This window comes from Crinia signifera, chromosome 1, assembly GCF_055691185.1.
Source record: "Crinia signifera chromosome 1, ASM5569118v1, whole genome shotgun sequence".
NCBI lineage: Eukaryota > Metazoa > Chordata > Amphibia > Anura > Myobatrachidae > Crinia > Crinia signifera.
The window spans coordinates 396,387,600-396,409,161 of NC_139217.1; the positions used below are offsets into that span (position 1 = coordinate 396,387,600).

Here is a 21,562-nt window from a genome sequence, read left to right on the forward strand (position 1 = left end):
TACACCTACCTAGAACGCTCAATAAAATTGAAGATAATACTTACCAACCCGAGGTAAGGTCACATTTGGCGTCACACGAACAGGATCGGACAGAGAGGAAAGGATGTCGGCTGAGGAGCAAGATGAAGCAACGGGAGTGTCATCAAGCGTGCAGACAGAGCCTATGGGCCCAGGGTCAAATCCTATGACCTTTCCGTATTATTTCGGAGCACCATGGCTGCCTATGTATTCCGGTGAGGAGGAAGACCGGGATGGAAGAATGTTTAGAGCCTTTAGAAAAAGGATTAGGTCTACATTTACACTACATCAACCAGGAAGTCAACAACAAGTCGAAATTCTGTTGGGCCAACTGAAAGGGGCGGCAGAGAGAGAAGTGTAAGCTTGGCCGGCAAAACAGAAACAAACAGCAGAACAAATTTTCCGAAAGCTGGCAATAACCTTCGACACTAGTTCACTTCATGAACGAAAAAGCCGGTTTTATAATAGAAAACAGAAAACGGGAGAAAGCTTAAGAGATTTTGCACTGGGTTTGCAGGAAGCTTGGCATGATATTCAGGGAGAGGGATATGAAGAAGAAGATGAAGAGGACAATGAGACTTTAATAACGCAGTTCATTGAGGGAGTCAACAATGAAGGGATAAAGATTCAGCTGAAAATGTTGAGGATCCAAAACAGTGTGAGTTTAAAGGCATAGCCATTAAAGTGTTAGGAAAGGTGAAACCAAAGGAAATAGATTTTCCTGAGTTACGTGGGTTTCAGGAAGGAGCATGTGGAGAGGGTAGTAAGCTGGTGATGGATGAAGTGAGAAGAAGGCCAGCGTTACCCCAAAGTGTTCAAACCCCAACCACCGACTTGGCATATACTCTAAAAGGACAGGTAGAAGACCTAACTTTAGGCATGAATGAGATTAAGCGGGAACTTCAGAAATTAATGCAAAGAAATAATAACCTGTCGTTTGAAAATGAATGGAGTTCCAGTAATAGACAAGGGCGAAGAGATTGGAGAGCAACTCCACCGGGAAGAGGACATCGCTCTACCGATCAGTTTGACCCCAAGGTCGACCAATTTGTATCCCCCAGCAAGGATGGAGACCGATCCTCGGGGGCAGTAACAGCTCAAGGTCCCTCGTCTGAAGGGTGGTGTGGTCAATATATCGGACATTTCCCCATTGTACCCATCACCATCGGTGGAAAGGAAGGGTTAGCTTTACTGAATACGGGATCTCCTGTCACCACCATACAACAGGGATTCTTCGTACAGCATTGGGGGCCCACTGAGACTTTGCCTACACCTCCAGCTTGGCTGCGACTTCTGGCTAGCAATGGTCAAGATATCTCATGTAACGGTTATTGTGAAATGACTATTCAAGTTGCAGGGGCTGCTATGCCCCCGCAAGGGTGTCTAGTAACATCAGTCGAAGATCCACTGGTTCCCACAATTATCGTGGGTATGAATGTCCTAAGAAATTGCCCTGAAGAAGTAATCTCGACACTGACAAAAAAAACTGTACAGCCGACCTCAGACCGTGAGACGAATTATGCAACACACCATCTATGGCCGAAGAAGTCAGGCGGGTAAGAGAGTACTGGCTACACGGGTACAAGGAACTGTCACGTGGTTTAATGTCTGGAAGAGGTATGGTTTCATCAACAGGAATGACACAAAAGTAGATGTCTTTGTCCATCATATGGCCATAACAAGAAACAACCCCCGGAAGTTGCTGCGCAGTGTCGGAGATGGCGAGGTGGTGGAATTTGATGTGGTGGAGGGAGAGAAGGGTGCTGAGGCAGCGAACGTGACTGGCCCTGGCGGTGTACCGGTTAAAGGAAGCCGGTTTGCTCCCAACAGACATCAGTTCCGCAGGCGGTCCTACCAGCCAAAAGTAGACAATGCTGCAGAAGCTAGTGGAGAAGACATCAGTATGGACCAAGCGAGAGAAGGGGAAAGAGTGGAAGAAATGTTCCCTCCGCAGAGACCTGTCAAATGCGGAAATCCACCGCCATTCTTCCGCAGACGATATTTTGGTAGAAAAAACAGAGTCGCGAAACAGGAACTTAACACCCTCCCCGAGAGAACAGAAGTTGTGCAGACCGACGGGGTGAACAAGCATGAGTATCGGTTCGAACTGGCTGAGAAGGTACTGGAAAAAAAAATGGAGACAGCTCACCAGCGACCAGGGACAAGTTATGGTCAGGACACAAATGCTGCATCATTCCAAGTGGGAGACCGAGTTTGGAAGATCAACAGAGTAATGAGTTAGCTCCCTTCTGGAAATCTGAAGCCTGTGCGATTGTCCATCTTCCGGCTACAGACACTGAGGTGTATGGAATAAGAAGAGATGCAGATGATTACCAAGTTCTCAGCATGGTAGTTAGTACCTATGTTCTGTGTACTTAGTTATTGATGTGTATAACTTATGAAAGTTAGAGATGGTTTTAAAATGCATGAGGACATGCAATTATTTAGAGAGGAAGAATGTGGCATCCTACAATATGATTGTATATACGTGTAAAAAAATGAAGAAACCTTTTATAAATGTACTAAAGATGTGTCTTCCTCGCAGAGGGGAAAATATTGCATTATTTATGTGATGTTTGGGAAGGACTTTATTGGATTGTCAGCAAGTGGCGATTATTGTGTTAAAGTGTCCCCATAGACTTGTCACAGTATACAGATGTCTCGCTGATGGCTGACGGTTGTCAAGTGGGAGATTATAAGAATAATAAAGTTGGCTGGATTGTGGCTGGCACCAGAACAGCCGTTATTACCTGGCAGTTCCCCTCAGAGACTGGTAGTCAGCAGAGCTACGCAGCAGGCAGGGCAGATAGTGGTGCTGTGGAAGGCCGGGACACTGACAGCATCCAATATGGGGAGTGGTAAGTGTTGAACCCTGCCCCGGCAAGCCCAGCACTGCCTTATATGTTTAGTGACACCCAGGATTACCTACACCTTGAGAACAGCCAGCAGAAGGGGACTAAACCCGGCCGGCTTACCTGGCCTGGGGACGTCCCTACAGAATCGTCATTCTGCCATTAAATAAATAAAGAGCACACAGTAACAAGCTTAATCCGGTAGAAACACCAGGGGACGCTCCAAACTAGTGTTAGTTATACTTCAGGAGACTTTCAGAGATAGAGAAAGGCTTGACACATTTAGCAAGAGGAGAGCTGCTATCAGTCCTATCTGAGTGGCAGGCAGTTAAAGGACAGTTGCAGCAGACATTTTGGTGACACGGAGAGGAATAAATCTGCATCATCACACCTTTAGTGTTACCAGAAGCGTTATTAATAGATTGCTCTGGATGACCACAGAGAGTGTAGCATATCAGAGTATCTGACTAGCCTCATTTGCAGAGAGCCATGGATGCCTGTATAGATGTATAAAATATCTTCTGAAGCCGCGCTGCATATGGAACTGTGTTAAATACTTATTAATTTCGAGGTCAGTAATCTCTACATCAACAGTATCTGCAGCATGGATATAATGTTATCTCTTCATTCCAAAGGAAAGTTTATTATTACAGGCTGTGCTGTAGAAATCTTTAAGGAAGGAAAGAACTGAGATAAACTGTGACTCACCTGTAGTTGTATCCCGGATTGTTGAAAGGGGACTGTAACGTTGAGGACAGTGGCCACCGGGAGGGACTCTATGTAAAACAAAAGTTGTTTAGGAAAGGTAACAAATTATTGCGCAATAATATAATAGTAATTATTTAAAGGAGCAATTATAAGCAAAGTGCAACTGTGTTAAAGTAGATTCAGGAATTCAGTTCTAGATAGCTAACGTGAATTATATGCATGTTCATACTTTTGTCTTTATTATGGTATGTACGGTAAGTTAATATATTGTTAATGTGCTAAGAGGACTGGAACCGGAGCGGAGCCCGGAGGAGTGAATTCATGTTCCAGTAAAAATAAATCGGTTGTGTTCTTGTGAAAGTGCTCATTTGTTTACTCTGTTACCTTATGAAACAGTACCAAATTGTAATTTGAGTGTTGTAATAAATACAGTTCAATTAATCGGTGTTGCTGTATTTCACCTGAGAAGAGAAGATCTCCGGAATCCATACTTACCTATCCTAGGAGAATTCTACACCTACCTAGAACGCTCAATAAAATTGAAGATAATACTTACCAACCCGAGGTAAGGTCACATATATATAATATATATATATGATATATAACAAATATGATTGCTGATAATTTTTATTATTTATTTACAGTTTCTTATATAGCGCAGCAGATTCCGTTGAGCTTTACAATTGTAGACAGTGATAAAACAAACTGGGTAACAACAGACAGACTTGGAGGTAAGAGGGCCCTGCTATATGATTTCCTTCCTTTCAAATCAAGGGGGTAGCGTCGGCGTATCTATATATATTTTACATTCTCTAACCATCAGAGTTTAAATCCAAATCAGTTTGGGAAATACTGCTATACAATATACTAGGTAATGTTAATTATTCTGTACTATTTATTTATTTATTAACAGTTTCTTATATAGCGCAGCATATTCCGTTGCGCTTTACATAGGGGACAGTGATACAACAAAACAGGGTATTTACAGACAGTCAAAATGTAGGAGGGCCCTGCTCACAAGCTTATAATCTATAGGGAAATAGGCATTGATACATAAGGATAGATACTGTATTATTTATTGCATCGATTCCACCAGAACGCAAGGTTCTATGACTGGTTCTGGAATTTGATAAGCTTGCCTGAAGAGATGAGTTTTTAGGGAACGCTTATAGGTTTGGAGACTGGAGGAGAGTCTTATTGGGCTTGGGAGGGCATTCCACAGAGTGGGTGCAGCCCGAAGAAAGTCCTGCAGTCGGGAATGGGAGCGAGTAATGAGTGTGGATGAGAGTGTGGATGAGACGCAGATCTTCGGAGGAGCGTAGAGGTCATGTTGGATGATATTTTGAGATAAGAGAAGATATGTATGTTGGTGTAGTTTGGTTTATGGCTTTGTGTGTAAGTAAAATAATTTTATATTGAATACGGTAGAATGCAGGTAACCAGTGAAGTGACTGACAGATTAGCTTTGCAGACGATGAACGTCTGGCTAGGAAGATTAGCCTTGCAGCTGCATTCATAATGGACTGTAGTGGTGAGAGTCTGTATTGGGGAAGGCCAATAAGGAGACTATTGCAATAATAGTACTACAGTGTATATGGAAACCAATGTATGTGGATGGATACTTTAGGTCCAGGGGGGTATACATACATATGATCTGCGGTTGGGATCCCAGTGGTCACAATACCGACACCATCATCCCGTATAGGGGTAGATAAGTATGATAAGTAGATAAGACGGGGTAGATAAGTATGCTTGGCCTTCCCCTGCCCCCTAACCTGCCCTACCTGCTGCTAGACCCTAATCCTTCACGCTAGTGGCCAATCCTAAATCCTTGTACCCTGCCACCTTAAACTTACCCTTTGCCCTGACCCTTGCCAACCCCCCCCCCCCCCTTCAAAATGCCTAATCTTAACCCCTCATCCCTTTCCCCAGCCTAACTCTACCTTGGCATACTTACAATCAGCATCCCCTCTGTCAGTATTCTGGGCATCCTCATTGATGCTGATATGCCGGTGTCGGGATTGTGAATGCCAGCATTCTGACTAGGACCAGTGTTAGGCCCCCTAACTTTCTTCAGTGCTCCACAGAGGCCTGATGCAGGGATGTACATAATGTGCAATAGTAAACAGGTGTTTTTTTAAAAAGAATGCTTTTTTTCTAACTTTTTCAGACTTTACCATCTACATGGACTCTACTCGATAATTGTAAAGTGACAAGTGTGCTGACTGCAGCAGGAGTAGTAGGGTGAAGCATGAAATCTACACATTGGCACCAAAAGCATGAACAAACTCACGTTGACCTTTTTATGTGTTGACCCTTTGCTTTTGTCAACCTGTTGTCTATGTAGAACTTGTCTCTGTTGACCATTTGGTGCCAACCTTTATACCATAACTGTTTACAGTTGCTTCTTGGCCACCAACATTGTGGAAACTTACATTTAAGTTTTCTAAAATGATTGAAATTGGTGGCTGGGGAAATCATAATCATTAACAATGTAGGGGAGCGTGCATCGTTAATGGTATGGCTTGCACACACTAAGGGCCAGATGTACTAAGCTTGAAAAGTGGTCAAATGGAGAGTGACAAACCCCCAGCCAATCAGCTCCTAACTGTCATGTTACAGGCTGGGTTTGAAAAATGACAGATATAAACTGGTTGGTTGGTGGTTCATCACTCTCCATTTTATCACTTTTCAGGCTTAGTACATCTTCCCCTAAACAAGAAAGCAAAAGATATGGCTTAGAAGGGCCGTTCTGAGTGGTAGGGGACTTTCATGTGAGCACACATTTATTTGACACACTAGACCAGGGACCGGCAACTGGCGGACTGAGGTCCATCTCCGGACCGCAAAGGGTGGAAAAGTGGACCGTCTAAACTCCTGAAAGTAGCTCTGCTGAGTCTTTTGTCTGTTGACCTTGCCCATGTCGACCTAATGCTTGTGTCGACCTAATGTCATGTTGACCTAATTCCATGTTGACCTTGTCCCATGTCGACCTTGCTGCCTGTCGAGCTAGTGGTGTCGACCCAATGCTTGTCGACCTAGTTGCTGTAGACCTAACGATCCACACCCCATTTTGGCATACTATTCCATATCTAAATTAAATTTTTGTCATAAAAAAAAAGACTATAAATGTTTTTATTGTTAAGGATTACAAAGAATCTACCAATTTGTATAGAAATCATGGGTGAGATTTAATAGGATGAGAGTTATAAAAATTTGAGAGATTTGGTAAGAAATCTCCAGTTTTTTTAAAGCAGCAACCATTTACACTGCAAAACCAGTTTGATTTTGAAGTGGAAATGATTGCCGCTTTAAAAAAACTGGAGATTTCTCACCAAATCTCTCACTTTCTGAATCTCTCATCCTATTAAATCTCACCCCAAATGTCACAAATCTCGCCTGATACCTTTATAGTTGAAATGTTTTGCTAAACTTGGATAAAGCAGAGAATAGGGACACGTCGGCAGTAGCAACAGCACGTTTCACATCCCCGGACTGAGCAATGAAGCAGGAAAACGAATAGGTGCTATGCTCCCAGCTGAAATACAGTATATCACAGTGTATTCATCAACACAGGGGCAATAGACGCCCGGGATATATTACTCATACATAACTAGTTTTGTGTAATAAACTACCAAGTAGTATTGTAGAGTCCTATAAAAAATAATGCTAATATTTCATTTTCTCACAGCTGTGGAATACTGATATATAGATATATATATATATAAGAAAGAATAAAATAATATTCTCCAAAGTAACTAGTCTAGGAAGGAAGGTGATACTCTGAAACATGTGATAGTGTCCATGTTGTTAGTTAAGTAACTATTTATCTATATTTAAAATGTTGCTTCTGCCGTTCTTCAGGATATGGCAACAATTACATTTCTTTTAACCCTTTGAGTGCCGACATTGCTGTGAGCGATCCTCAAAATATCCATTAAAAATGCCAGCGCCGCTCACAGTGGGGTTTTTTTGGGTGCAATATTTAACTAGAGTTCAATTCATGGACTTGGATGTATTTGTATTTATATCTAAAGCATAGTCGCTGTGAGCGACGCCGGCATTTTTAGCGGATATTTTGAGGATCGCTCACAGATACGTTGGCACTTAAAGGGTTAATTTATTCATGTGTCTGTTTAAGCACAGCTGGGATAATAGATGGGTTGGCTACCATTCAATTAGCCAGCTGTATAGTTTTAGAGCCTGTTCACACTGGCATTTTTGTCCATTAGAGAGTGATTGTGCCTTTCCGAGTGAATCAGAATAACCCCCAAAAAGAGAAAATGACCTTTGCAAAATTGCTTAACTTATGGTCCATGACTGATTTTTCTTAGCAAAAGACGGATAAGTGGCTCACGACCCATGAGTCTCCAGGCCTGCACCACAAATCCGAAACAGAAGGAAGATGTCCATAAGATATTTATGGTAAATCGAAAACCCAATGTCCCGATCTGTCATGCCATTAATGCCGCCTCACTTGAGGTTTGTAGCCCATGAAGTGGATTAAACAAACTCTTTTCAAAGTAGCTAATTAATACAATTTTTAGTGAACTTTTATGATGTGAGGAAAACCCCACAGCAGAGGTAGATCCTATCTTCACCCGAAATTGTGATGAGTGTGAATCACAGCCACCTATTTCTCAGTTGCCAGCCCAGAAGCAGAAGCAAACATACTATCTAAGATTGGTAAGTGGAGTGTATACTCCTACCCAACCCACCCGAAGATCTGCCCATCCATTTCAATGAAGTGACTTCTCCAATCATCAGAAGACTGCTGTCAGAAGACTGGAACCTTGAAAGGAACAAGTTGCCAATGCTGGAATACCAACTGCTGGCATCCCGGACGATGAGTATGTGGGGCGAATTAGGGTCAAACTGAGAAAAGGAGGGAGTTAGGTTTAGGCACTACTGGGGGGACTTAAGGTTAGGCTGGGGGGATACAAAAAGAAAGGTCTCAATCGATCAAAGAGAGATATAAAAAGGCGCCTGTGATATGTGTTGGTTCTCCAAAAGCCGCTGCTAGATATAGGGGTAGTTAATCCCTATGGAATGAAACAAAGAAAAAATATACAAAAATAGCAGCGCTTATCTACAATGAAGACACACTGCACAATAATAAAATATAATATTTATAACATTCATGGATGTCAATTGCTCTGTTCAAAATAGAATGAGGTAAGTGCACTTTACCAAGGGGACTGAAATACGAATCACTGTTCCTGGATGATAAAGGAATGGAATAACACAGGTCCTCTCTAGTAATACAGTGTCCTGAGGTGCCGCTGGAGGAATCTGTGGAGGGATCAAGGTGTTTTGAGACCCCAACTTGGTCCAATTTGACCTCACTGGTGACGTGATGTCCCTCAAAAGCCAATGGAGGATTGCCCCACCTCACTTCCTCCATTGGCTTTTGGGGGACATCACGTCATCAATGAGGTCAAATTGGGCCAAGTTGGGGTCTCAAAACACCTTGATCCCTCCACAGATTCCTCCAGGTCCCCCAAAACCCGGGAGGGTTGCCCACCTTTCCAGGGGACCGGGAGGGTGGCCCGATTTTCGTGACCCTCCCGGCCATTGCGGGAGGGTAGGCAACCCTGCTTTAGTATAATATCATTTTAAATGGTGCCACTATGTATCCCTGAGAACCATGAGAAAAACAAACCTGTGTTACAGCGATTTGTCTCTTTCCTTACTTAAAGTTTGTACACATATTGTAGTATGTGCCCTTTATCAAGCATTGTGCAGTATATAACTGAAGGTATCATCTACATTCTACAATTCTAACAGTTTCTGTACATTAGATTCATCCTTCGGCTCACCCACACTTTCTATTACCTGTTATTCACTTGAATGACAACAATAAGTATGGTTTTAAGATTACAAGAATAGCCTAATAGAGCTAGAAAATTGTCAGTGTTATTAACACTGTTCTCTTCTCTAAAGTACCTCATTATTATACCATAATACAGTTTTCTTTGCAACCCCTGTATGTGTTCTGGTAGCGTGTTCACAATGACACATTTCTGGGGATGCTCCTCAGTAGATAACTCAGCGGAGTCTATGGACCTTATTCAGGTTGGCACGTAGCACTGCGAACTTTGCAGCGCTGCGTGGCTTTTTAAGCCCACCCGCCACTCGCATTGCCGCCCGCCCCCCTTCACAGGGCAAATTGGCGAGACTCCCATCATTCGATGCTCACAGAATATCGAATGATGTAGAATGTACACTCAAAACTAAGACACTATCAGGTGTCTTTTCTTTGTATGTGTCCTGTACGCAGGGATGCCGACAGGTGCGTGCTGTGTGTACAGCTGTCCGGGGCCCCGGCCTCTGGAAGGGCCCGGGCAGCTCATTTTGCCCACAGCAACCCTCTGCTGTGTGCTGCCTGTGCACCTGCTAGGCCCTCAGCAGGATGCTGTGGACCTGCTAGGCCCTCAGCAGGATGCTGGCAGCCAAGTAAAATGCTGCACCGGCTCTTGAGCCAATCAGAGCTCGTGTACCGTTAGCCAGAGCGGCTGCCAGTACATGAGCTCTGATTGACTCACCAGCTGGTACTGCATGTTAATTGGTCGCCGGCGTCCTGCATTGGAGAAGCGTGTGCCATGTTCCGGACCTGCTTAGTCGGGCAGTAAGAGAAGGGAGGGGGGGGGAGATGGGGGCGCACTGACAGTTCATCCGCTGTGGGCAACTCCATAGTGCCCGGCATGGCTGCTTCTGTCCCAGGGGGGGGGGGCCTGGACTGGAAATCAGTCCCATGCCCTAAAATTCCTTGTGGCAGCTCTGCCTGTACAAGGACAGGACGGGTAGCTGACATCTGGTGATGACAGCTGTCCGCCCCCGGCACCCGCATCATTGGGGCATTAACATTGGAACACCCAGCGTTTTCATGGGAACACCCATGAAACACATGAGCGCATCCCCTGGCTGCCCTATGTCCTCCACCCGCACTGTTGTGTGCGAGCACCCGGCAAACATTCTATTCACCGCTCGAACACATAAAAACATTACGCTCCCATGCGAATTCGCATAGAAGCGCATGAACCAGAATAAGGTCCTACAGTATATGAGGGATATTCGGGTAAAGTACAAGTGGGAAAATAAACTACCTATTTCATGCAAAGGTAATATAGATGATGCATATGAAGTGATGCACAATGGTCACCTACAGTTCTGACTTCCATTGCTTAGTTTTCAACATGGAAGTTATGTAGCTACAGTCAGGGCCGCCGACAGGGGGGTCTATGGGGACAAGTGTCCTGGGCCCGGCCGCTCTGACAGGAGGGGATGGCCCACAGCAACCCCCTGCCTCTTCCCCCAGGACCTACCCTCTTGCCGGCGGCCTCTGATCCCCATCACATCGGCGGGCCGCATTTTGTCTGCAGCCCGCCGCACAGCACATCAGCCCCCTGCACCAGAGCCCAGTTCCGCATTTCAGCAGCAGCTGCCGCCCGCTGCCTGCCTCGGACAGTAAAGCACTGAGCAGGCAGTGCGGTGGGCAGCAGGACAGCCAGTAGCCCCCACAATTGCGACGTGAGGTGATGACGTCACGCCGTGCAAGGACGAGGAGCCGGAGGACACCCGCAAGCAGGAGGACACCCGCCCCCACATCCCCAGAGACCCGGGATAGCCAGCAGCGCCGCACAGGGGAGCCAGCGCTGCATCAGGGAGATGCTCCTGCAGGTGACAACAAGGGGGAGATGAGGTGAGCGAGTTCCTGCTCTGCTAATGTGTACATATATATATATATATTACATTGACAAAAAACCTTACGGTTTCACATGTCCCATTAAGGCTTCTTACACATGATCTGGCATTTCAGAAACCTGTTGCAACTCTTCCACTCAAACGCCAAAAAGCAATGAAATTACGATCATTAAGGCTGACGCCTTAATGGACGTGTTCCTTGCACAATACAGATATGGTACGCCATCACAGCCTGTGGGTAAGTGCAGATTCAGCACTCTCACAGAGTGAGATTGCTGTCACTCACACAATGGTGGAGCTGCTAATTCACAGATTTGTGTGCTCATTGGAATACACACATGCAGTCTATGCAACTGAAGGTCTGAGCAGTAAACAGAGCCGAGAGGATGGGGTAAAAGTGGTGTTGATTGGGGTAGGAGGCAGTGTGGTGCGGATGGGGAATAGAAATGCGTAGATGGTAGGAAGGCTAAGCTAAGCAGCACTGATGGGGGACTAACGAAGCAGATGGGTGGAAAACAGTGGCACAGATTGGGGAAGGTAAGACAGAGTGATGCGATTGGGTAGGAGACAGAGGAGCAGTTGGAGGAAAGACAGCACTGATGGGGGAGGGGGTTCGGAGCAAAGGGGATAAAGGGAAAACAGAGCGGTACAGATGGAGAGGGGAGACAGCAGTACAGATGGAAGGAAACGGTGTCATGGATGAGGCAGGCAGAGCAGCATGGATGGAGGGGGAGACAGAGTACCACTAATAGAGGGGAAGCCAGTGGCACAGATAGAAGGAAACAGTGGCACCTGTGTGAAAAGACAGGGCAGCGCAGATGGGGAAAGACACATTGGTGCAGATGAGGGAATACACACAGCAGTAGGTATCGGGGAAGACAGAACAGCATGAAGGTGGGAGAAGAAAGTGTAGATGCATAGTAGTTGGGAGTATTATAGTTTTTGCAATTATGAAAGATGTTTCTGGTAACTGCATGTGAATACTAAATGAAATGGATATACAGTATGTAGTGAGTGTGAAAGATGTTGGACTCTCAGTGGGATAGTTCTAGTAATAGTGTTTATTCTAGCACTCGCTATCTTTGAAAACCCATGCAGTTCCTCTACCCTGTCTGGGGTGTTGCTGTCTGCTGTAGTGTTTCTAGCACAGGTCTGGTTTGCAGTGCTGATATACAGATCACACTGTGCTAGAAGCACTACAGCAGATAGATACACCCCAGGCAGGGAAGCGGAACTGCATGGGTTTTCAAAGATGGCGGGTGCTAGAATGAACACTATAGTAACTCAGTGGGCTAGACAGTTTTAGATAATTGCAGGTACTTATTAGGATGAGTGCGCCACATAACTGCTCAGACCTTCAGTTGCATAGACTGCATGTGTGTATTCCAATGAGCACACAAATCTGTGAATTAGCAGCTCCACCATTGTGTGAGTGACAGCAATCTCACTCTGTGAGAGTGCTGAATCTGCACTTACCCACAGGCTGTGATGGCGTACCATATCTGTATTGTGCAAGGAACACGTCCATTAAGGCGTCAGCCTTAATGATCGTAATTTCATTGCTTTTTGGCGTTTGAGTGGAAGAGTTGCAACAGGTTTCTGAAATGCCAGATCATGTGTAAGAAGCCTTAATGGGACATGTGAAACCGTAAGGTTTTTTGTCAATGTAATTTCATAGCTTTTTTCAATTTATTTATTTTTTATTTTAAATTTTAAATTTCAGTGTAAGAATAAAATTAGATTTTTTTAAATGTTTAAAGATAACACACCCCTGGCAATGAGACAGCGTACACGCGGGGGGACACTGGGAAGGGGACAGCGTACACGCGGGGGACACTGGGAAGGGGACAGCGTACACGCGGGGGACAGCGTACACGCGGGGGACACTGGGAAGGGGACAGCGTACACGCGGGGGACACTGGGAAGGGGACAGCGTACACGCGGGGGACACTGGGAAGGGGACAGCGTACACGCGGGGGACACTGGGAAGGGGACAGCGTACACGCGGGGGACACTGGGAAGGGGACAGCGTACACGCGGGGGACACTGGGAAGGGGACAGCGTACACGCGGGGGACACTGGGAAGGGGACAGCGTACACGCGGGGGACACTGGGAAGGGGACAGCGTACACGCGGGGGACACTGGGAAGGGGACAGCGTACACGCGGGGGGCACTGGAAAGGGGACAGCGTACAAGCAGGGGGCACTGGAAAGGGGACAGCGTACACGCAGGGGGCACTGGAAAGGGGACAGCGTACACGCAGGGGGCACTGGAAAGGGGACAGCGTACACGCAGGGGGCACTGGAAAGGGGACAGCGTACACGCAGGGGGCACTGGAAAGGGGACAGCGTACACGCAGGGGGCACTGGGAAGGGGACAGCGTACACGCAGGGGGGCACTGGGAAGGGGACAGCGTACACGCAGGGGGGCACTGGGAAGGGGACAGCGTACACGCAGGGGGGCACTGGGAAGGGGACAGCGTACACGCAGGGGGCACTGGGAAGGGGACAGCGTACACGCAGGGGGCACTGGGAAGGGGACAGCGTACACGCAGGGGGCACTGGGAAGGGGACAGCGTACACGCAGGGGGCACTGGGAAGGGGACAGCGTACACGCAGGGGGCACTGGGAAGGGGACAGCGTACACGCAGGGGGCACTGGGAAGGGGACAGCGTACACGCAGGGGGCACTGGGAAGGGGACAGCGTACACGCAGGGGGCACTGGGAAGGGGACAGCGTACACGCAGGGGGCACTGGGAAGGGGACAGCGTACACGCAGGGGGCACTGGGGGGCAGGGAACAGCATACACACGGGGCAGGGAACAGCGTACACACGGGGGTACTGGGGGGCAGGGAACAGCGTACACACGGGGGCACTGGGGGGCAGGGAACAGCATACACAGGGGGGCAGGGAACAGCGTACACACGGGGGCATTGGGGGGCCAGGGAACAGCGGACACACGGGGGCACTGGTGGGGGCAGCGTACACACGGGGGCACTGGGGGGGACAGAGCACACACGGGGGCACTGGGGGGGACAGAGCACACACGGGGGCACTGGGGGGGACAGAGCACACACGGGGGCACTGGGGGAGGAACAGAGCACACACGGGGGCACTGGGGGAGGAACAGAGCACACACGGGGGCACTGGGGGAGGAACAGAGCACACACGGGGGCACTGGGAAGGGGACAGCGTACACATGGGGGCACTGGGAAGGGGACAGCGAACACATGGGGGCACTGGGAAGGGAACAGCGTACACATGGGGGCACTGGGAAGGGGACAGCGTACACACGGGGGCACTGGGAAGGGGACAGCGTACACACACGGGGGCACTGGGGGGGGAACAGCGTACACACGGGGGAACTGGGGGGGGGGACAGCGTACACACGGGGGCACTGGGGGGGGGGGACAGCGTACACACGGGGCCCCTGGGGGGGGGGCAGCGTACACACGGGGGCACTGGGGGGCCAGGGAACAGCGGACACATGGGGGCAGTGGTGGGGGCAGCGTACACACGGGGGCACTGGGGGGGGACAGAGCACACACAGGGGCACTGGGAAGGGGACAGCGTACACACGGGGGCACTGGGGGGCCAGGGAACAGCGGACACACGGGGGCACTGGTGGGGGCAGCGTACACACGGGGGCACTGGGGGAGGAACAGAGCACACACGGGGGCACTGGGGGAGGAACAGAGCACACACGGGGGCACTGGGGGAGGAACAGAGCACACACGGGGGCACTGGGGGAGGAACAGAGTACACACGGGGGCACTGGGGGAGGAACAGAGTACACACGGGGGCACTGGGGGAGGAACAGAGCACACACGGGGGCACTGGGGGATGAACAGAGCACACACGGGGGCACTGGGAAGGGGACAGCGTACACATGGGGGCACTGGGAAGGGGACAGCGAACACATGGGGGCACTGGGAAGGGAACAGCGTACACATGGGGGCACTGGGAAGGGGACAGCGTACACAAGGGGGCACTGGGAAGGGAACAGCGTACACATGGGGGCACTGGGATGGGGAACAGCGTACACATGGGGGCACTGGGATGGGGAACAGCGTACACATGGGGGCACTGGGAAGGGGACAGCGTACACATGGGGGCACTGGGAAGAGGACAGCGTACACACGGGGCACTGGGGGGCCAGGGAACAGCGGACACACGGGGGCAGCGTACACACGGGGGCATTGGGGGGGACAGAGCACACACGGGGGGCACTGGGGGGGGACAGAGCACACACAGGGGCACTGGGAAGGGGACAGCGTACACACGGGGGCACTGGGAAGGGGACAGCGTACACACGGGGGCACTGGGAAGGGGACAGCGTACACATGGGGGCACTGGGAAGGGGACAGCGTACACATGGGGGCACTGGGAAGGGGACAGCGTACACACGGGGGCACTGGGAAGGGGACAGCGTACACATGGGGGCACTGGGAAGGGAACAGCGTACACATGGGGGCACTGGGATGGGGAACAGCGTACACATGGGGCACTGGGAAGGGGACAGCGTACACATGGGGGCACTGGGGGGGGACAGCGTACACACGGGGGCACTGGGGGGGGACAGCGTACACACGGGGGCACTGGGGGCGGGACAGCGTACACACGGGGGCACTGGGGGGGGGGACAGTGTACACACGGGGGCACAGGGGACAGGGAACAGCGTACACACGGGGGCACTGGGGGGCAGGGAACAGCGTACACACGGGGGCACTGGGGGGGGCAGGGAACAGCGTACACACGGGGGCACTGGGGGGCAGGGAACAGCGTACACACGGGGGCACTGGGGGGCAGGGAACAGCGTACACACGGGGGCACTGGGGGGCAGGGAACAGCGTACACACGGGGGCACTGGGGGGGGCAGGGAACAGCGTACACACGGGGGCACTGGGGGGGCAGGGAACAGCGTACACATGGGGGCACTGGGGGGCAGGGAACAGCGTACACACGGGGGCAGGGAACAGCGTAAACACAGGGGCACTGGGGGGCAGGGAACAGTGTACACACGGGGGCACTGGGAGGCAGGAATCAGCATACACAGGGGGGCACTGTGGGGCAGGGAACAGCGTACACACGGGGGCATGGAACAGAGTACACACGGGGGCACTGGGGGCAGGGAACAGCGTACACACGGGGGCACTGGGGGGCAGGGAACAGTGTACACACGGGGGCACTGGGAGGCAGGAATCAGCATACACAGGGGGGCACTGTGGGGCAGGGAACAGCGTACACACGGGGGCACGGAACAGAGTACACACGGGGGCACTGGGGGCAGGGAACAGCGTACACACGGGGGCACTGGGGGGCAGGGAACAGTGTACACACGGGGGCACTGGGGGGGGGCAGCGTACACACGGAGGCAGGGAACAGCGTACACACGGGGGCACTGGGAAGGGGACAGCGTACACACGGGGGCACTGGGGGGGACAGCGTACACACGGGGGCACTGGGGGGGGGGGACAGTGTACACACGGGGGCACTGGGGGGGGGACAGCGTACACATGGGGCCCCTGGGGGGGGACAGCGTACACACGGGGGCACTGGGGGGCCAGGGAACAGCGGACACACGGGGGCAGTGGTGGGGGCAGCATACACACGGGGGCACTGGGGGGGACAGAGCACACACGGGGGGCACTGGTGGGGGGACAGAGCACACACAGGGGCACTGGGAAGGGGACAGCGAACACAGGGGGGCACTGGGGGGCCAGGAAACAGCGGACACACGGGGGCACTGGTGGGGTCAGCGTACACACAGGGGCACTGGGGGGGGACAGAGCACACACGGGGGGCACTGGGGGGGACAGAGCACACACAGGGGCACTGGGAAGGGGACAGCGTACACACGGGGGCACTGGGAAGGGGACAGCGTACACACGGGGGCACTGGGAAGGGGATAGCGTACACACGGGGTCACTGGGAAGGGGACAGCGTACACATGGGGGCACTGGGAAGGGAACAGCGTACACATGGGGGCACTGGGATGGGGAACAGCGTACACATGGGGGCACTGGGAAGGGGACAGCGTACACATGGGGGCACTGGGAAGAGGACAGCGTACACACGGGGGCACTGGGGGGGGGGGACAACGTACACACGGGGGCACTGGGGGCGGGACAGCGTACACACGGGGGCACTGGGGGGGGACAGTGTACACACAGGGGCACAGGGGACAGGGAACAGCGTACACACGGGGGCACAGGGGATCAGGGAACAGCGTACACACGGGGGCACAGGGGATCAGGGAACAGCGTACACACGGGGGCACTGGGGGGCAGGGAACAGCGTACACACGGGGGCACTGGGGGGCAGGGAACAGCGTTCACACTGGGGGGCAGGGAACAGCGTACACACGGGGGCACTGGGGGGCAGGGAGCAGCGTACACACGGGGGCACTGGGGGGCAGGGAACAGCGTACACACGGGGGCACTGGGGGGGCAGGGAACAGCGTACACACGGGGGCACTGGGGGGGCAGGGAACAGCGTACACACGGGGGCAGGGAACAGCGTAAACACGGGGGCACTGGGGGGCAGGGAACAGTGTACACACAGGGGGCACTGGGAGGCAGGAATACTCATACACAGGGGGGCACTGTGGGGCAGGGAACAGCGTACACATGGGGGCACGGAACAGAGTACACACAGGGGCACTGGGGGCAGGGAACAGCGTACACACGGGGGCACTGGGGGGCAGGGAACAGTGTACACACGGGGGCACTGGGGGGGGCAGCGTACACACGGTGGCAGGGAACAGCGTACACACGGGGGCAGGGAATAGCGTACACACGGTAGCACTGTGGGGGGGACAGAGCACACACGGGGGCACTGGGGGGACAGAGCACACACGGCGTACACACCGAGGAGGGGGGCGCACGGCGTACACACTGAGGAGGGGGCGCACGGCGTACACACCGAGGAGGGGGGGCACGGCGTACACACCGAGGAGGGGGGGCACGGCGTACACACAGAGGAGGGGGGGGCACGGCGTACACACCGAGGAGGGGGGGCACGGCGTACACACCGAGGAGGGGGGGCACGGCGTACACACCGAGGAGGGGGGGCACGGCGTACACACCGAGGAGGGGGGGCACGGCGTACACACCGAGGAGGGGGGGCACGGCGTACACACCGAGGAGGGGGGGCACGGCGTACACACCGAGGAGGGGGGCACGGCGTACACACCGAGGAGGGGGGCACATCGTACACACGGAGGAGGGGGGCACAGCATACACACGGGGGGCACAGCATACACACGGGGGGGCACAGCATACACACGGGGGGGGCACAGCATACACACGGGGGGGGCACAGCATACACACGGGGGGGGCACAGCATACACACGGGGAGGGGGGGCACGGCGTACACACCGAGGAGGGGGGGCACGGCGTACACACCGAGGAGGGGGGGCACAGCATACACACGGGGGGGGGGGGACAGCGTACACACGGGGGCACTGGGAAGGGGACAGCGTACACATGGGGCACTGGGAAGGGGACAGCGTACACATGGGGCCACTGGGAAGGGGACAGCGTACACATGGGGGCACTGGGAAGGGGACAGCGTACACATGGGGGCACTGGGAAGGGGACAGCTTACACATGGGGGCACTGGGAAGGGGACAGCGTACACATGGGGGCACTGGGAAGGGGACAGCGTACACATGGGGGCACTGGGAAGGGGGACAGCGTACACATGGGGGCACTGGGAAGGGGACAGCGTACACATGGGGGCACTGGGAAGAGGACAGCGTACACATGGGGGCACTGGGTACACACGTGGACAGTGGGGTGGGGGCCGGGTACACACGGGGGCACTGGGAAGGGGACAGCGTACACACGGGGGCACTGGGAAGGGGACAGCGTACACACGGGGGCACTGGGATGGGGACAGCGTACACATGGGGGCACTGGGAAGAGGACAGCGTACACATGGGGGCACTGGGAAGAGGACAGCGTACACATGGGGGCACTGGGAAGAGGACAGCGTACATATGGGGGCACTGGGTACACACGCAGACAGTGGGGTGGGGGCCGAGTACACACAGGGACAGTGGGGGGACGGATTTACCTGGATGCAGCTGCTCCTCTGATGGTCCGGGTGGCTTCTTTCTGCCTTCTCGGTGGCGGAGGCAACTCAAGGAAGCGCCTGAATCTGGTCCGCAGGCTGTGGAAGCTCCTTAGTCCTGGCGGTGGCATGGGGAGGTCAGCGTCTGGGCAAGAAATATATTAAATAATAATATTAAAGGGCTCAGTGTACACAAGGGGGCACTGAGGGCAGGGAACAGCGTACACACGGGGGCACTGGGGGTCAGGGAACAGCGTACACACGGGGGCACTGGGGGGGGCAGCGTACACACGGGGGCAGGGAACAGCGTACACACGGTAACACTGTGGGGGGTACAGAGCACACACGGGGACACTGGGGGGGGACAGAGCACACACGGGGGCACTGGGGGGGACAGAGCACACACTGGGGCATAGGGGGGGACAGCGTACACACACGGGGGCACTGGGAAGGGGACAGCGTACACTCGGGGGCACTGGGAAGGGGACAGCGTACACACGGGGGCACTGGGAAGGGGACAGCGTACACACGGGGGCACTGGGAAGGGGACAGCGTACACACGGGGGCACTGGGAAGGGGACAGCGTACACACGGGGGCACTGGGAAGGGGACAGCGTACACACGGGGGCACTGGGTAGGGGACAGCGTACACACGGGGGCACTGGGAAGGGGACAGCGTACACATGGAGGCACTGGGAAGGGGACAGCGTACACATGGGGGCACTGGGAAGGGGACAGCGTACACATGGGGGCACTGGGAAGGGGACAGCGTACACATGGGGGCACTGAAAAGGGGACAGCGTACACACGGGGTCAGGGAACAGCGTACACACGTGGGCACTGGGGGGCAGGGAACAGCGAACACACACATGGGCAATGGGGGTCAGGGAACAGCGTACACACGGGGGCACTGGGGGGCAGGGAACAGCGTACACACGAGGGCACTGGGGGGCAGGGAACATCGTTCACACGGGGCACTGGGGGGCAGGGAACAGCGTTCACACGGGGGCAGGGAACACCATACAAAGGGGGGGCAGAGAACAGCGTACACACGGGGGCACTGGGGGGGGGGGCAGCGTACACACGGGGGCACTGGGGGGGACAGAGCACACACAGGGGCACTGGGGGGGACAGAGCACACACGGGGGCACTGGGAAGGGGACAGCGTACACACGGGGGCACTGGGAAGGGGACAGCGTACACACGGGGGCACTGGGAAGGGGACAGCGTACACATGGGGGCACTGGGAAGGGGACAGCGTACACATGGGGGCACTGGGAAGGGGACAGCGTACACATGGGGGCACTGGGAAGGGGACAGCGTACACATGGGGGCACTGGGAAGGGGACAGCGTACACATGGGGGCACTGGGAAGAGGACAGCGTACACATGGGGGCACTGGGAAGAGGACAGCGTACACATGGGGGCACTGGGAAGAGGACAGCGTACACATGGGGGCACTGGGTACACACGCGGACAGGTGGGGTGGGGGCCGGGTACACACAGGGGCACTGGGAAGGGGACAGCGTACACACGGGGGCACTGGGAAGGGGACAGCGTACACACGGGGGCACTTAGTAGGGGACAGCGTACACACGGGGGCACTGGGAAGGGGACAGCGTACACACGGGGCACTGGGATGGGGACAGCGTACACACGGGGGCACTGGGATGGGGACAGCGTACACACGGGGGCACTGGGATAGGGACAGCGTACACACGGGGGCACTGGGAAGGGGACAGCGTACACATGGGGGCACTGGGAAGGGGACAGCGTACACATGGGGGCACTGGGTACACACGCGGACAGTGGGGTGGGGGCCGGGTACACACGCGGACAGTGGGGGGACGGATTTACCTAGATGCAGCTGCTCCTCTGATGGTCCGGATGGCTTCTTTCTGCCTTCTCGGTGGCGGAGGCAACTCAAGGAAGCGCCTGAATCTGGTCCGCAGGCTGTGGAATCTCCTCAGTCCTGTCGGTGGCATGGGGAGGTCAGCGTCTGGGCAGGAAATATAATAAATAATAATATTAAATAATATAATAATATTAAAGAGTTGTTACAACTATTTTCATTCATAGAATTATTTACTAAAGCGTGCCCCAAAAAACCTTTACGGTTCTGCCTTTCTGTGTCCCTCTTGGACATAAAACTCTTTGTACAGCTTATCCTGCTGAACGTATTTGGGAGCACCACCAACTCAAA

At 53.2% G+C, this 21,562-nt stretch overlaps 1 protein-coding gene across 1 annotated transcript in view; it reads right to left on the reverse strand.

Annotated features, from left to right (window-relative positions):
- Positions 1-21,354, reverse strand: part of LOC146031271 (uncharacterized) — a 333,294-nt gene extending 311,940 nt beyond the window's left edge. The window contains exons 1-3 of the mRNA XM_083158438.1: positions 21,217-21,354; positions 19,363-19,504; positions 3,579-3,646 (exon numbers count right to left, since the gene is read on the reverse strand). Of these exons, the coding sequence (XP_083014564.1) occupies positions 3,579-3,646; positions 19,363-19,490 (196 nt within the window). The 5' untranslated portion in view covers positions 19,491-19,504; positions 21,217-21,354. The remainder of the gene's footprint in view (positions 1-3,578; positions 3,647-19,362; positions 19,505-21,216) is intronic.
- Positions 21,355-21,562: the final 208 nt, after the last annotated feature.